This window comes from Hipposideros armiger, unplaced genomic scaffold, assembly GCF_001890085.2.
Source record: "Hipposideros armiger isolate ML-2016 unplaced genomic scaffold, ASM189008v1 scaffold_745, whole genome shotgun sequence".
Lineage (NCBI taxonomy): Eukaryota > Metazoa > Chordata > Mammalia > Chiroptera > Hipposideridae > Hipposideros > Hipposideros armiger.
The window spans coordinates 42,273-58,814 of record NW_017732095.1 but is presented as its reverse complement, the minus strand read 5'-3'; the positions used below and the strand labels follow the sequence as shown (position 1 = coordinate 58,814).

Genomic DNA, 16,542 nt, shown 5'->3' with positions numbered 1-16,542 from the left:
GTCAGGGGAGGAGGGGGGGGCCGCAGAGCATTGTGGGTGTTGTGGTGCGCGCCCTGGCGCGAGCACCTGGCGGAGCCGGGTCCTGTCCTCCGCCGCCAAGGTAATTGGCCTGCGGGCCGGGAATGTGGGGTCGCGAGCCCGGGATTGCAGGTCTGGGGGACCTTGGGGAGAATGCGTGGGGCGCGGGTTCCGTGCCTCCGAGGTGGAATGCAGAGGGATGCGGCCCTGAGGCGTGGATGAATGTAGAGGGCGCGGACTGTGTCTCAGGGGTGAATGCAAAGGGCGGGTCACGGGGCTGCGTGCTGGGCGCCCTGAGCGCATGGTGACATGTACCGGTTCCCGCCAGCGCGGCCGGGGCCCCACACGCAGCCCCCACCTCCGCCTCTGCCCACGTGGGGACCCCGTGCTCGCCCAGGCAGCTTGCTGCCGCATCTCTGCCCTCTGCTGGGGCGCCTACGCTCTGCACCTCGTGACGGGGCGGGCTCACCTCTCGGTCGCCCCCCTGCTGGGTCTGGCTGCTAGCGGAGAAGGAAAGGGTGAGGGCGCGAAAAATTCAAGCTTTGGGGGTGGCGCCACCGGAAGTCTCAGGCGGGTCCTTGCTGACCTGGCTGACCACGCCTTCCGGCGGGGAGGTGGGATTCCCGCGTTCTTAGCCCTTGACGGGATTGTCATGGCGACTCGGGGTGGAGTTTTCTCCTGCAATATTCATACTGTTACAATCCTATACGATAAGCTGTAGCTGCACGTTTTCTTAAGAATGATCTCATGTCCTCTCCTTTGTCTCGCCTCGCATCTTCCTGTGTTTCCTCCCTCTGCTCTCTCCCTGTAGCCCTGTTCTTTCTGCTTACAACCTGTGGGTCGCGACCCCTTTGGGGATCAAAGGACCCTTTCACAGGGGTCACCTAAGACCATCGGAAAACAAAAAGATATTTATATTATGATTCATAACAGTAGCAAAATTACAGTTATAGAGTAGCAACGAAAATCATTTTATGGTTGGGGTCACCACAACATGAAGAACTGTATTAAGGGGTCGCAGCATTAGGAAGGTTGAGAATTGCTGGCTTATGGTAACAGGGTAACACAGCTAGTTGGTGCTGTGAGTGTCGCCCCTAGCCGTGAGTGTTGCCCGGACCCTTCTCTGGTGCCTCCTCGGGTTGGGGCAGAACTGCTTGGACACCGGAGGCACTCTGGCACGTTGCTGCAATTGAGCATGCTGGAGCTCTGCACATGCGTCGCTTGGGCAGGAAAGGGGGGGAGAGCCCCGCCCACCCATGCGCAGGTGTGGTCCCTGATGCCCTGCTTGTCCCATACCCTGGGTTGCTGACTTCCTGCACGTCTGGACCTCTGTAAGTGCCGGAGCAGCTCTTGGCACGGTTGGCACTGTGCGCCCTGGAGGCTGTCAGAGACCCAGGCAGTGTGCCGGCAGGCCTTTTCAACACGTGTACTATCCCCGAGGGTACTGGCTACTTCCCTGTGTGAAGCGCTTGTCCTGGAGAGTCAGCGGAGTGGCTCAGGCGCATTCTATGCGTCCACATAACAGGGTGTCCAGTCCCAGCATGCCTGGTCTCAGGATACTGGTTAGAATCTGAGCTGGCTCAGAAATCTAGACTACACCTAAAGAAGCTGTTTTCAAGGCCGCGCAAAGTGCAGGTGGGATACAGTTCTTGCAGCCGCCTGCTGGGCGCCCTGCCCCCAAGGGAAACTAGAGGGCCCCTGCAGCCCAGACCAAATCGGCAGAACCAGGGCCTCTGGCCCAACAGAATGGCCTCCCTCTGCAGGTCTGGCAGCCCAGTGCCCAGGCCCCAAGGTTCCTCCCTTGTGTCACCCGCTGCCTCCCTTGGCTGGACTGCATCCCTCCACCTTCACGCCCCCCTGCATTGGCACTACTATCGCTTCCTTTCAGAGGGGCCTTGGTGGGTGCTTGGTACTGGGCAGAGATGACCAACACCTCCAGGTGTCTTAAACTTGTGAGTTGGTTGTCTACAGCAGTGGTGGCCAGAGGGTTATTTTACTCTTTGGAACACAGCTCTGTCATGTGATCTGGGGGGAAGGGTGCAAAGGTTTTTTTCTTTTTCACTATCAGGTGTTTTTAAAATGTAAGGAACCTCCCTGGTTAACCTGTGAGAGTAGTAGCTGGTGTAAAACACAAAATGAGAGAGGTGCTGTTTGCTTTTGTTTTGATCTTGGGTTCCAGGTGCTGCTGGGAGGAGAGCAGCTGTTGCCCCAAACTCCCCCAGGGCAGGTGCAGAAAGTGGGGGGTGCTGTGAGAGCCTTCTGAAGGCAGGCGTGCAGGCCCTCAGGGAGGCCGCCCCGTGACCCTCCGGCTGATTGCCCTGAAGAGGCCTGAAAGTACATGGAGCTGAGCTGGGGTCAGGACACATGGGGTCCAGGCCAGGCCTGCCACCCACTGGCCCTGAGTTCGGGCACCTCACTTGCCTTCTGTGCCCTTTTCTGCACTGTGAGCATGTGACGGGGTCCCCATCCTCACCTTCCTGGAGTGGGAGGCTGGGAGGGCCTGTATGTTCAGAAGAGCCGCCTGCTTTCCAGGCAGAGAGGACTTTGAGGCTTCGCTGGGGCAGTTGACTGCCTGCCAGTGTTGGTGATTGCACTCACGTGAGTTGCATAAACAGCCAGGATAAGACTTAAGGCAGATGAACCCCACCCTGGACGGGCGGGGTCCGGCCTGGCGTCTGCGTCAGCTCTTTTCTTTGGACCTCAGTCCCCACACAGGTGGCCATTCCTCCTGGATGCTGAGTAATGGCCTGAGGCCTCCCGTGGTGCCGGGCTGGAGTCTGCTCTGTGAACATGCTTTGGCCCTGCGGTGCTCCACAAGTTTTCCATTGCGGCTAGTGTTAAAAATGGATAAGACCCTGGAATTTTGGCCTCTGCCCCTGTGTGGCCGCCAGTGCTCCTGGTATACGGCCCTGCCTTCCCCCATAACCCCGTCCTGCGGGGTCACCCTGTCGTCCAGCCCTCAGCCTGTTTCAGAAGTTTTTGAAGGGGTGTGCACAACAGTGCCAGCATAGTGTGGGCAGTGCACACGGGAGAGAGGCACATTCCAGAGTGGACACGAGCCTCGAGTCCCCAGGGCATCCCTTTAGTTCAGAGAAGTGTAATCCCTGGCCGCCCCACATGGCGGTCTTGCCCAGGCTTGCAGGGCTAGCTCCTGGTATGTAACTCAGGAGGAAGGCGGGGGACCGTGGTATTTATGTGGCGCAGCAGGTTGAGCCCTGCCTGTGCTGGGCAGTGTTCCAGATTGCAGGGCTGGAGCTGGAGGGGCAGCCTGTGAGGCCAGGCACTTGATAGGATCAGCCCTGAGGGTGGGCTGGGAGGGAAGGGGCAGAGCTTGTAGGACTGAGGAGGCAGCTTGGGGGGGCACCAGGAGAGCCCCGGCCCTCCTGCCTGGGTCCCCGGACATCTGCAGACAGTTCCCCCAATTCTCTGAGCTCCACCCATGTTGGGGGCTCCCTGGCCGTCACCTGGGGTGGCTCTTTGCATGTCCATCCTTCTGGGGACTGAGGCTGGTCCACCTGTGTTGTTACCCTGGAGGACTTGGGGCCCATCTGAATGGTGGTTGGGGTGGGGTCTCCCTGCAGCCTGGATACTGGGTGTCCAGGTGGCACAGTCGTCCAGACCAGCCAGGAGTCCTGAGGCAGTGTCTCCCGGGTTTGCTCGGTGCGGCTCAGTCACCTCCTGGTGTGCCTGAGTGACATGTTAAGGTGCAGAGTCCTGGGCCACACCCCAGACCTTCAGATGGCCACCTTGGGCAGGGCCCGGTGCCCATTTCCAGGTGTTCTCACTAGTTTAAGAAGCAGTATCTGTGGGTTTCGGAAGCCACGGGAATGCAGGATGTAGAAATGAAACCAAGTGTGCCTGGCACTGGTGCCTGAGACCTGTGGCACTACCCCAGGACACAGGGTAAGGGAAGTTCCCATCGCTTCTGGAGATGATGCTTTTGGAATAGAAGGGCCAAGTATGTGGTGCTCTCGGGGACCCTGGGCCTAGCTAAGTTCTTGGCTGTTCGCCATGGCCAGGTAGGTGCTCAGCTGAGGGACTGTCCAGTAGCTCTGACGTCGGGGAGCAGTGCATTAGGAGTGGGAAAGTGAACTGAGGGGCTTCCTGGGGCTGGAAAGGGGTGTCGGGGGGGTATGCACCCAAGGTATGGGTGGCTCTTCCTGTGTGTACCCTGAGGCCAGGGGCTGCCCTACCCCCCTATTGTTGAAGGCCAAGGCCCTCCCAGCTGTTTGTGCAAACTGTAGGGGTTTTGGAAAAGCAGGTGGGGGGTCTGTGTGCTCAGGGCAGCTCTTTCCCAGGTGCCTGGGGAGAGGGCCAAGTTTGTGCTCCCCTGCCTGGCTGAGTGTTTCATTTGGCTCCGTAAAATGGCGGGGGGCCATCCCACAACCATGTAACTACTGGGACCCCCATTGCCCCCTCCCTTTGAAATTCTCTGGAATTCCTACAGCTGCCCCTTGTCCCCACCCTGCCTTTCCTTGTGACCCCCACAAAAATAAACATGGGGCCTTAGAAGGCGAGGGAATCCGCCCATCGGGACACAGTCCCTTTGCTGAGGCCCTCGGCAGGGCAGAATAATCAGCCTGGGATGAAGGCTTCCTCTGCCCTCGGTGGCCCCTGGGGTGTGCTGTCACCTGGCTTCTCGCCTCATCCTGGGAGGACAGGGAGCACTTCCTGCTCAGATGATCTCTGAGCTGCATGTGGCCAAGTGCAGGGGACTGGGGGGGCTTTTCCGTAGCATCCAGGCTGCCGGTCCCACATCGGAGGAAGTTTTTGTGCCCCAAGCCCAGGCCGTCGAGTCGCCCTCCCAGGATAGGCCGTGCGGGACGGAGCCCAGAGCCGCCCCAGCATCTAACCCCAGCCCCCCTCTGCATTCAGGCCGTCCCCACCATGTCTCAGCCATGGGGAGGTGGGCTCTTTCTCATTCTCTCCGTGTCTGCTTAGCGTGGGTGCCTTCCTTCACCTGACACAATTTGCATGGCAGCTTGCTTTTTGACTCACTTAAAAGGAGCTTTAGATCAGTGCCTTCATGGGCAGCCAGGTCATGTGGCATCTAGAAACGGCGTAACTATTCGGATGAACAAACCATTGACTGCCCCTCTGTCAGCAGGGGTGATGGGCGGGCAAGGAAAAGTGCTGTCGGAGGCTTCTGGGCAGAACCGGAAAGCCCTGTAGCTGGTGCTGCTCCTGGCGCCACCCAAAGTGCCCCCGGGTGAGGCCGAGGCTCAAGGTCTGGGCCTGTGTCCCCTGCGGCCCCTCCCCTCACTGGGTCCGCCCTGCGCGGGCTCCTGTTTTCCCTTGTGTCTCCTTGTCTGCTCCAGGCTTTATCTGCAAAGCCCATCTGTCTGTCTCCCGGTCTTGTTCATGAAGTCCCCCAGAGGCCGACGGGATGGCCAGAGTAGGCTGTCCCTGAGACCTGTCCTGGGGAGGGGCGTGTGCCCACCCAGCAGCCGCAGCCGCTTCTGTGAGCGCTTGAAATGAGCCTGGGAGGCACAGGACACCCGATTTTAAATTGCATTTAGTTTTAGTTAATCACAAGGCTGGTGGCTGCCGTAAGGGACGGTGCAGTCATAGGGACTCCTAGAGGTGGTGACAGCCTGGTCTGGGTGGACCTGGCACCGGATTCTTACCAGCTCCAGGTTGAGGGAATGGGGCTGAGGTCTCCATGTGGGGTCCTGACTGAGAAGCGGTCTGGGGAGCGGGGGAGGTATCTGTGGGCCGTTGGCTGAGCTGCCCTGACTCGGCTTTTCCTCCCAGGGTCCACGAGGGGCCTGGGCAGCATGGTGCCCTCCGGCCAGGCGGTGGAGAAGCCGGTGACCCCGGAGCCGGAGCTGAAGTCCTGGCGGTTCCTGGTGTCCTTCCTCTGCTTCTACGGCTTCATGGCCCAGATGCGGCCCGGGGAGAGTTTCATCACGCCCTACCTCCTGGGCCCGGAGAAAAACTTCACGCGGAAGCAGGCAAGTGCGCACAGTATGGGCAGGGCGCCCCAAAGGGAAACAGGGAGGCTGCAGAGCTCAGGCAGCCACGTGGTGTCCTGGGCCCTGCCCCGTCCCTGTCCCCCCGGGGGTGCTGAGAGGCCCCTTATTTTGTAACCAGGACACTTGAAGAGCGACAGCAGCCGTAGGGGCTCCATGTAACTGGGTCTCTGAGGGAACAGTGTAGGCTGACGCCCACCTGCCCGACACCAGCTCCCAGCAGAGGCCCAGCAGTCATTTGCCTAACGAGTTTATGGGGGGACCCGCAAGGGGGACAACCTGGCTGGTAAACGTATCACAGAGGTGGGTCCCGGGGGGAGGAGCGTGGGGCAGGCAGGCTCCAGCCCAGGGTTTGCTTCTCCAACTTTCGCTTGTTTCCTTCTCCATAAAATAAAACAATATTTTATTGACACACAGTAAGGGCTCCTGTCCAAGCCATCCACCTGCAGACCCCTGGCCCTACCCCAGAGCTGGCCCCGGCTGCCCACCGAGCCCCCCAGCCTCCGTCTGTTCCTCCAGCATAGCCGACAGCCTCTGTACCCTGTGTTGCTGTCGCTCGACCCTGCTGTGCCCCTTGATGGTCTTGGGAAGCCCTTCCGTCTCCCTTGCCTGGAGCGCGGCCCCTACCCCTTGCAGACCCTAGAATCGTTTAAGTCAAATGGAGCTGCCGTGCAGACAAGGCCTGTCTCCTCGAGGCAGCCAGCTTTAAAATGGAAACGCCCACGTGACTGGCCCACACGAACTCAGAGTCCTGCCCATGTGTGACTGTCTGATCCCACAGCCAGCGCTAACCTCCGGAGCTGGCCATGGCCCAGCTGAGGCCTGGGGTGGGGGCTCGGATGTCTTCTGTCCCCCCGACCCTCCCGGGGCTCTCTGAGTAGCCAGTCCGACGTCCCTCCCTCACTGATCAGCAGAGGGCTCTCCTTCCTTAGAGCAACGTTCTGACCTGACAGGGGCTGTCGTCTGCTGTGCAGATTACTTGGGTGATCATCCTGTGTGTCGCCGTCTGTTAAGAAACAGGGAAATCTCCACAGCAGAGAAGTTGTAAGTCCCATCCGCCTGCCCTCTGGGTGCAGATTAACTGATTACATAGTAAGATCCAGAAATTAAGCCATTCCACTAAGCTTGGATATCGTCGGAGGGATGGCAGGCTTGTGTCTGGAAAGTGAGGGCACGTGAGCAGGTCTGCCGGGCCTGGCTTGGGACATTACCCCCATGGACTAAGGACTGTAGGGGATCAAACCAGAGGTCACCCAGTGCCTCTGCTCCAGTTTGTCATCCCTGCGGGGAAGGCTGCTGTGACTACAGTGCCCTCTCGCCTTGTCACTCTCTGCCCATCTGATAGCTGCTGGGTTGCATTTCCTCGGTTGATGCCGCGGTGTTTCCTGGCCTCCCCGAGCCGTCCACCGGGCTGTGCCTTCTCAGACCTTGGGGTTCCCTGGTGCTTGTGTGGGTCACACGTTGCTTCCTGCAGGCTGGTGTCCTTCTGTGCTGGGTCTTCCAGATTTCTCTCAGCCACATTTCCCTTCCTGCTTTAGCCCTTCCCTGATGTGTGACGCCCAGGCCGGTTCAAGGCCTGAGGGTTCTCTGCACCTGAGGTCAAGTCCTGCAGCCCCTGGCCCATGGACTGTGGCTGACACCTCCTGTCACTGGCAGGACCTCGGGCCCCTCCTCCGTGCAGTCCCTGTCCTGTCCATCCAGTCTAGTCAGGGGTCTCAATGCCTGTCCAGGTGCTGCCAGGTATTGGCTATTGATGCCTCTTCCTCTTGGATTTCGTCACCTGTGGCCCAGCCCTGCCCTGTTCCCCTCATCCCACTGGTCCTCAGAACCCACCATCCCCCATCCTGGCGCCTGTCCCTCCCGCAGGCCCCACCCCCAGCTTGTCCTGGCTGCCTTGGGCCCCAGCCGAGCCTCCTCACTCTCCCCGCTTCAGAGAAGCGGCCCGGAAGCCCCTGGATTTAGATCTGAGCATAGCTCCCGTGCTCTCATGCCCTCTGCCGGCCAGCCTGGACCTGGCCATCCAAACACTGAGGTGCTGTGATCACGCCCAGGACCTCGGCTCGGGCTAGTCGGAGGCTGACTTCGTGCAGGTGCCCGGTCACTTGACAGACACCCCTGCCCCCGGGCCTTCATGGGTGCCCACTCCCCAGCACCTTCCAGGTGTAATGTGGTTGGCCTCCCCTCCCTGTTTGCCAGCGGGAGGACCAGAGCTGCAGTGGGGAAGGGGAGGAGATGGAGGTGGGGAGGTGGGGAGGGGAAAGACCAGGTGGTCCTTTGCTGCTCCGACCCCACCCTGCCCCTTGGGCTCTGACAGCTAGCCGCCCCCCCCCAACATACACACACACACACACTTCTGAGCAAGCCCTCTGTCAAGAGGTCTCATCAAGGAGGGGCTGTTTGATGCTCCCAGGATTTTCCAAAACCACAGTCCGTGGCTCTCTGTGACCCAGCGCAGGTGATTCAGCCCCCGCGGCGGGTGAACCTGCAGTAAACGTCCTGGAATGTCTGGGGGGCTTTCAGTGCTCCATGTTGCAGGGACCACAGCCTTTGGGGTCAGCCTTGGTTTCCCATGGGCGTGTGGGTTCAGGAGGCTGCCAGGCAGGGAGCTGTGGTCGGGGTCTTTCCCCAGTCTCCCTCCAAACCTATGGAGGCTTGTTGGCGTGCGTGTCAGTTGGGGTCCTGAGCAGACTTGGACATGCTGCGCCGTGAGCAGGTGCCCGGGCTGGAGAAACCATGGGTGAACTGCTTGGAGCGCGGGGGTCCAACCAGCCTCCTAGCAGCTGGTAAGCGGCGGATGGGGCAGGGCCCCGCACGCTGACCAGGGCTCGACTCTGGCCCGCGGTCTGTGCAGTGGGGCCTTGGAGCTGGCTGGCCTGGCGGGGGCAAGGGCCACCTGCACTGATGTTAGTGGGCAGTCAGGCCTGAGTGAGGGTTAGGGCCCTGAGTCAGGGCACCGAGGGAGGCCACATCCTCTTCATGTTCACTAAGGCCAGCAGCTCACCTGGTGCCCACCTGGCTGGATCTGAGCCATGGCTGGGGCCCCTGGGTGGGGCCAGGTGGGGTCTGGTGCAGCCACCAGACCTGGGCCTCGGGAGACTCTTCTTCAAGCACAGGAGCCTTTCATGTCCACCCCAGGAAGCGGGCAAGGCCAGGGACTTGGGCCTCACAAGGCTGGGGCCTCTCTTGCAGGTGGGCCCAGGACAGACCCTCCCTGGGCAGCCAGGGGGACGTTTGGCTCTCGCTCTGGGTGAGCCTGCAGTGGTGCCCTGGGCCCCTCTCCCCGTCTGTTCCCTCGTCCCTGTCCTTTCCTCTCTGTTCCTTGTCCTCGTGTTGTATGTGAACTCACCTGTTGTTACCTTTCTGCCATGTTTATCTGAGTCTCATTTTTGCCCGTCCTCCCATGACTGAGGCAGCCTGTATTAGTGAGCGTATGTTGGTTACAGCTCTATTTTCCTTACTGTTAGATTCAAGGTGAAATCAAATCATGTTTTTATTCTATTAATAACAGGTAAACCTAGACCTGCGTGACCCAGCATGTCGCTGGGGATTATTTTCGTGGTTCTCACTCAGCCACGTGTGTGTGTCAGCGCCCTGCCGCTGTGACAAGCACACCTGTGGGCCAGGGCGCCACTGGGGTGGAGGGAGGTTCGGGGGTCTCCGTGTGTCTCTCTCCCCCAGAAGCCCTGGACAGTCCTGACAGCGGGACGTTTTTAGGGGCCAGCGCTCTTGCATGGTTCTGGGGGGCTGCCACAGGGCACGGCAGTGGCCGCGGCGCGCAGCCAGCTGGAGTCACCAGTCCGCTGTCCTGCAGGTCACCAACGAGATCATCCCGGTGCTGTCCTACTCGTACATGGTGGTGCTGGTGCCCATCTTCCTGCTGACGGACTACCTGCGCTACAAGCCGGTGCTGGTGCTCCAGGGCCTGAGCTACGTGTCCGTGTGGCTGCTGCTCCTGCTGGGCACGTCGGTCCTGCACATGCAGTTCCTGGAGTTCTTCTACAGCGTCACCATGGCCTCCCGCATCGCCTACTCCTCCTACATCTTTTCGCTCGTGCGGCCCGCGCGCTACCAGCGCATGGCCGGCTACTCGCGGGCGGCCGTGCTGCTGGGCGTCTTCAGCAGCTCGGTGCTGGGCCAGCTGCTCGTCACCGTGGGCGGCATCTCCTTCACCCTGCTCAACTACATCTCGCTGGGCTTCCTCCTCTTCAGCCTGGTCCTCGCGCTCTTCCTGAAGCGCCCGAAGCGCAGCCTCTTCTTCAACCGCAGCGAGCCCGTGAGCAGCGGGGCCTCGCCCTCCGAGGTGGACCACATGCACCCGGGCCCCGGGGCGCCCGCCCGCCGGAAGCTCGGCGCAGCGCCCGCGGCCTGGCGGGACTGGGTCCTCGCGCGCATGCTCCGCGAGCTGGGTTCCAACCTGCGCGTGCCGCAGCTGCGCCTCTGGACCCTCTGGTGGGTCTTCAACTCGACCGGCTACTACCTCATCATATACTACGTGCACATCCTGTGGACCGTGATCCAGCCCACCACAAGCTCCACCGCCGTCTACAACGGCGGGGCGGACGCCCTCTCCACGCTGCTAAGTAGGCCGGCGCCCCGCCTCCTGCCCGTGGCCCCGCCCCTGCCCGTGGCCCCGCCTCCGGCCCCGCCCACCCCGCTCCAGCCCGCCTTCCGCCGGTGAGGATGCGGCAGTGACTGGCCCTGTCTCCCCAGGTGCCATCGCTGCCTTCGCCGCGGGCTTTGTGGACATCCGCTGGGCCCTGTGGGCGAAGCTGGTCATCGCGGTCGTGACGGCGGCCCAGGCCGGGCTGGTCTTCCTCTTGTACAGCACGAAGAACATCTGGCTGTGCTACTTGGCCTTTGTGCTCTTCCGCGGCTTCTACCAGTTCCTCGTGCCCATCGCCACGTGAGTTGGGGCGTGCAGGGTGGATACTGGCTCCCGGCCCAGGGCCTGGTGGACAGCAGGTCTCTGGAGGGCCACGCACTGCTCTCCTTTGGGGTGGGGACGGGCGGGGGACGGTGTGGAGTAAGAGGCTCCCAGAACGTCGGGGGGTAGAAGGGGTGTGTGCCAGGCAGTGGGAGGCCCAGAGAACCCTGCCTTATCCAGGGGCCCAATTGTCCCATGGTCCGTGGTGTGACCATCCCAGCCATCTGCCGTGACCTCAAGGCTCAGCAAGGAGCCCCCCTTGTGTGGCATGTCCTCTGTCCCTCCCACTCAGGCCACTTGGCATCACAGGCCTGGCCCTCGAGAGGTCCTTCGTCCCAGCCCGTCTGCCCTTTTCCCAGGCCCCAGGCCCTGCTGCGGCCCCTCTCGGTGGCCCCCATGGCCTTTCTCACCCTCTCTGCTCCCACTGCGGGCAGCAGCGGCTCATGGCCAGGGACCAGGTGTCCCGGCTCACCTTCCCAGGGCCCTCCTCACACCCCCCACACCCTCCTGCACCTGCCCGAGGACATCCTGAGAGCTGCCCACTGGCCTGTCTGCTTCCCAGAACCTTCCCCCACCCACGTCCTGCTTGCCCCTAAGACCCTCTGTGTTTCTTTGAACTGACCTTTCACAAAGCTGCACGGTCACCACACGTGCTCATGCGACACGGCACCCAGTGGGGGCGTCTGTCACCGGCGCCCCTCCCCCGCCCCCGCCGTGGGGCATCTGCTGTCCTGTCCTCACCTGTGTCCGGACATCGTCCCCACCTCGCCTTTCCCTCGGTGTCCTCAGCCTCCTGGCTCGGAGCAGCCGACCCCTGTGGTGTGGCGGCCTGTCCCCTGCGCCGGCTCGCAGGAGCTCCGAGCACCTACACTTCCCTCGCCCCTTGGCCCGCAGCTCCCCGGGCTTTGAGAGCCTGCGTCAAGCCCTGGCCCCTCACAGCCGAGGCTGACCTCGGCCTGCTTTCCCCTTCAGCTTTCAGATCGCGTCTTCGCTCTCTAAAGAGCTTTGTGCCCTGGTCTTCGGTGTCAACACCCTGTTCGCCACCATCCTGAATACCATCATCACCCTCATCGTTTCCGACAAGTGGGGCCTGGGCCTCCCGGTCCACTCGCAGGTCAGTCCCTGTGTCAGGCCCACGTCCTCTGGTGCCCTCCTGACCCACAGGGTCGCCTCCTCCATGGCACCCAGACCACCGATCCACCGAGGGCAAGGGGCATGCACAGGGCGGCCTGGGCACCTCCAGCTGGATGTGCTGGACTTAGTGGGTCGGAGAGGGAGCAGGAAGTGAGAGGCCCTGAACAGGGAGGCGAGGGTCAGGACAGGGTGCCACAAGCCACGATCCGGCCACCGCGGTGCCTGCCTGCTCTGCTCCCTCCTGGGGCCCAGGCTGGGGCTGTAACACTGCCCAGGTCTGGCCATGGCATGGCGTCCAAGTGTGGTCTGGGGATAGGTCACTTCTGGAGGAGGTCTTCCTGGCCCTGGATGTCCCCCACGCTGGCTGACGTCACGGGAAGGATGGAGGTGTGCCGTGAGCCATTTCCCTGTGCCGTCATAGCTCACCGCCCTCATTCAGGTCTCTGCCTGTGATGCCAAGGCCTGTTAGACCTGGGCCCTGGTTCACGAGACAGCTGTTGGTCTTCTTTACAGAGGACAGGTGAACGCAGGGCCGGAGAGCTTGATGTTGGTGTGTGCTGGCTCCTCTCCGGTTTCTCTCCCTTCGCCCAACCCTAGGCAGCTTCTTGGTGCTCCTGAGGAAGAGCTTGAGAACACCTGTCCTCTGTGAGGTGGGGACAGTCACCCGTGTGACTTCTGGTGTCCTCAGCCAAGGCAGGTCCCCTCTGAGCGAGTTGTAGTTAGCCAGAGGACAGGTCAATGGTCAGGACATCTCAGGGGCCCGCCAAGCACAACAGATGTCCCACCAGTGAGGCCCAGGCTGTGTCCCCGCAGGCTAGTCACTGAGGCCCCCAGGTACAACCTTCCGGTTGACCTGTCCTTTTTTGAGAGAGGGGTATTGACATCTCCATCTATAATTATGGATTTGTCCGTTTCTTCTTTTTGTTCCATCATGTGTTTTGCTTCGCCTTTGCAGCTCTTTAGTTTGTTGCATATAAATTTGGGATTGTAGTGTGTCTTGGTGGAGTGAGCCTTTTATCGGGTTAGAATGTCCTTCTCTGTCTCTTTCTTGTCTCTGAATTGTATCTTACCTGATTAATAAACAGGGTACTCCTGCTTTCCTTTGATTAATGTTCATATTATATGTCCTTCTTCATACTTTTATTTTAATCTGACTATATTGTTACATATTTTTGAATTGAGTTTCTTGTAGACAGTTTATGGCTGTCATGTGTTTAATCTAATCAGCTAATCTCTTATAATTCGTGTATTAGTGCATTTATATTTAGTGTAATTGTTGATATGTTAGAGCTTATGTCTGTCATTCCATTTTTTGTTTTCCTTTTATTCTGTTTTTTGTTTGTTTTCTTTATTGTGCCTTCCTATGTGTTGATTGCACATTTTTTTTTTGGATTTTATTTTGGTTTCTCTGTTGTGTTTTTGAGTGTATATCTTGTTAGAGCTTTCTTTGATGATGACTTTATGTATTAAATGGCCAGTTTGAGTGAAGTATAGAAATCTTACCTCCTTTTATGTCACCTTTCCCCCACTGTTTTATAGTACGGTTGTCTTAAGTGTTTCCTCCATATATTGTTGGAGTCAGAAGATAGTGTTATAAGTCTTGCTTTAACCATCAACATTTAGGAAATGAGAAGAGGAAGAAAGTATTCTATTTACCCGATTTTGCCTACTGTGCACTTTCCCCTTCCTGTTGCTCCAGGTTCCTTCTTTTTTTTTGTTTTTTTTTTTTTTTATTGGGGAATTGGGGGGATAGGAACAGTGCTGGGGAATCGGGGGAAGGGGAACAGACAAGTTGCTGTTGTTTTGTTCTTCAATCTAGTTGTGGAGGACGTTGCTTCACTGGCCCAAGTTGGCACCATCATTGCGCTCTTCCCGGGCGAGGCAGATCAGTCGCCGGCTTCTGGACAGCCGCTCACTGTGGCTGCTGGCCACTCACGCTGGCTGCTGGCTACATACGGTAGCCCATGGCAACCCACTGCCGCAGGGGCTGCAGCCTACACTGTCACCAGCAACTCACGGCAGCCCAGCTCCAGGTTGAGCTGTTGTTCAGCATCTTAGCTGTAGAGGGCAGTGTCACTGGCCCTCATATGTGGGATCCGAACCGGGCCCTCTGGCGTCCAAGCCAGCTCTTAACCATCACGCCACTCGGCCGGCCCCTCCAAGGTTCCTTCTTTATCATTTCTTTTCAGCTTACAGAACCTCCTTTAGCCATTATTTTTTATTTCAGGGCAGGTCTGCTTGTAACAAACTCCTCATTTCGTTTTTTCTTCTGGGAAGGCCTTGATTTCATTTCTGAAGGATGCTGCCATTGGATATAGCTTCTGGGCTGACAGTTTTTTCAGCTTGTGAAAAATGTGCCACCTCCTTGGTTTTTTTTGAATGGATACTTTCAAGATTTTTTTTTTCTTTGTCTTTAATTTTCAGGTGTTTGAATATGGGGCGGGCTGTACTCACTACTGCTGGATGAGTCTGCAGGGGTGGAGTTGGGGGTCATTACCACCTGGTGGGAGTGAAAGGCCAGGCTTTCCATGTGCTCTCTGCAGGCTGACCGGTCCAGCTCCTCGTTTGGCCCTTGAGCAACACCATCACTGGGCTGTCCCTGTCCTGATCCTTTGACAGAAAGAACAGCTTCGTTTGGGCTTTTTTCTGCATTTGTTGGCATTTTTGGGTTGCTGGCTTCTTTGGTCCCAATATACCTACTGCAAAAAGGAAAGAAAGCCTGGGACACCTCACATGTCACCAGGATGTGCCTCAGGCTCCGGGGTCCCTGACTAGGCTGACTCCACCTTCAGAAGCTTATGTGTGCTCTGTGCAGCGTCCAGGGTTTTGGTCACACTGGGAAGAATAGGGCAAAGCCATCGACTCCGTCTTCCGGGAGCAAAGACCTCCACAGTTCCCTTCTTGGCTTTGTTGTGAGACAAGCAGGTTTCCTAAAAGGGCCGAGGGCACTGGTGCTGGGAGGGGCTTGGGGAGGGCCTTGAGCTTGGTCTGGCCCACAGACACCCTACCCCCGCCCCCACCTGTCTCCTCGTGGTATTGAGAATCAGAAGGGACATTTCCACAGGCTGAGCATGTGTCCCCTTGCGTCACTACTGTGCAGCTTCACCTGTCACCAGGGTGGCCACAGGCTCAACTCACAGGGGCTGCCTAGGTCCTCGACCCGGCTCCACTGCACACACGGGTGTCCATGAGCCCTCAGCAGTGTGGGAACTCTGCCCCTGGCACCAAGTGCACGTTTGTGGTCACGCACAATGAGCAAAGTACCTGGGGGGACCACAGAGACCACACAAGGGCAGCAAAGTGCCGGGGGTCTACATGAAAGCAGTGGGAGCCCCTCAGGGCAGTGCTCCAGGTGACGAGCAGGGCAGAGGGCAGGCCTTGTGCACTGTGGGAGCTGCTCCTGGGCTGGCCTGACCCCTGGGTGCCCACCCCACCCCTGCAGTGGTCCCCTGGCTGGTGTCCTGGCCTCTGAGCAGGAGGAAGGGCGGGGTCCACAGGGCCTGCCCCCAACTGCTCCCCGCCCTGCTGCCCCTTACCCACCTCCCTGCACCGCTTTCTTCCAGTTCCTCGTCTACTTCATGTACTTCGTGGTGCTCTCCGTTGCCTACTTGGTGGCCGGGCTCAGGGACCTGTGGCACTTCCGGCGGAGCCTCCACCAGCCCCTGCCCCTGTCCCAGGAACTGAGAAGCCCCTTGGAGGAGAAGGCCGCCCAGGCGCTGAGCACGCAGCATGGGGACCTCCGCAGCCTGCAACCCGACGCCCCGCCACTGACCCCAGAGGACATTACATGGACCTCAGCGCCAGCCCCCAGGGAGCAGAGCCAGCAGCCCGAGGCCAAGGCCTGACCCGCCTGAAACCAGAGACAGACTGCCGTTCATCCTCCAACACCCCCTCACTGAGCCTGGGGCCTTCGCATCTTAGATGACATCTCAGACTGTCACGTTCCTGGCAGGCTGCCCGTCCCCTTGGAGCCAGCAAGCTGGGGTCCCCGGCATTGTTGGAATTCCATTGTTCAGATTATGGAACCAATGACCAGTCGGGCCCTGTGTGGTCTGTCCCCGTGACACACGCCTCGAGGGCTGCCTGCCTTAACGAGGGGCACAGCATTGGCCCAAGCCCTGCGCCCCTCAGGATTTGCATTCTGACGGTACCTGTAACCTGCTGGGGACACTCCAGCAGCTGCCGGGCCACTGGGGGCTACTGTGTCCCCTGCCTACATGTGGCTGGTGGTGGGATTCCACATACCCACCAGGCCTTCACCCCCCCTTAGAAGGCAGATCCCACTTGTCCTTGGGGACTGGTGAGGTGGCCCCAGATGCCAGCCCAGGGAACACCAGCCCTGCAGGGTGTCAGGGGCCCTGCAGGGAGGGCGGGTGTAAGAGCCCGGATTCCCAGGGCCCCTGGCTAAACTGATATTTCCAGTGTCTAGGTACTCGCATTTTAAACAACGCTGCATTCCTTTTTATTTTTAAGTGACATAAATGAGAAACCTCA

At 59.4% G+C, this 16,542-nt stretch overlaps 1 protein-coding gene across 3 annotated transcripts in view; it reads left to right on the top strand.

Annotated features, from left to right (window-relative positions):
• Nucleotides 1–16,542, top strand: part of SLC19A1 (solute carrier family 19 member 1) — a 17,288-nt gene extending 746 nt beyond the window's left edge. For 2 of the 3 annotated variants that reach the window (XM_019628068.1, XM_019628070.1), the window contains exons 2-6: nt 5,773–5,972; nt 9,802–10,570; nt 10,701–10,893; nt 11,887–12,028; nt 15,612–16,542. In XM_019628068.1, coding sequence (XP_019483613.1) covers nt 5,796–5,972; nt 9,802–10,570; nt 10,701–10,893; nt 11,887–12,028; nt 15,612–15,893 — 1,563 coding nt within the window. In that variant the 5' untranslated portion in view covers nt 5,773–5,795 and the 3' untranslated portion in view covers nt 15,894–16,542. Of the gene's footprint in view, nt 1–42; nt 101–5,772; nt 5,973–9,801; nt 10,571–10,700; nt 10,894–11,886; nt 12,029–15,611 lie in introns of those variants that run through there. The other variant, XM_019628069.1, reaches the window with a different exon arrangement.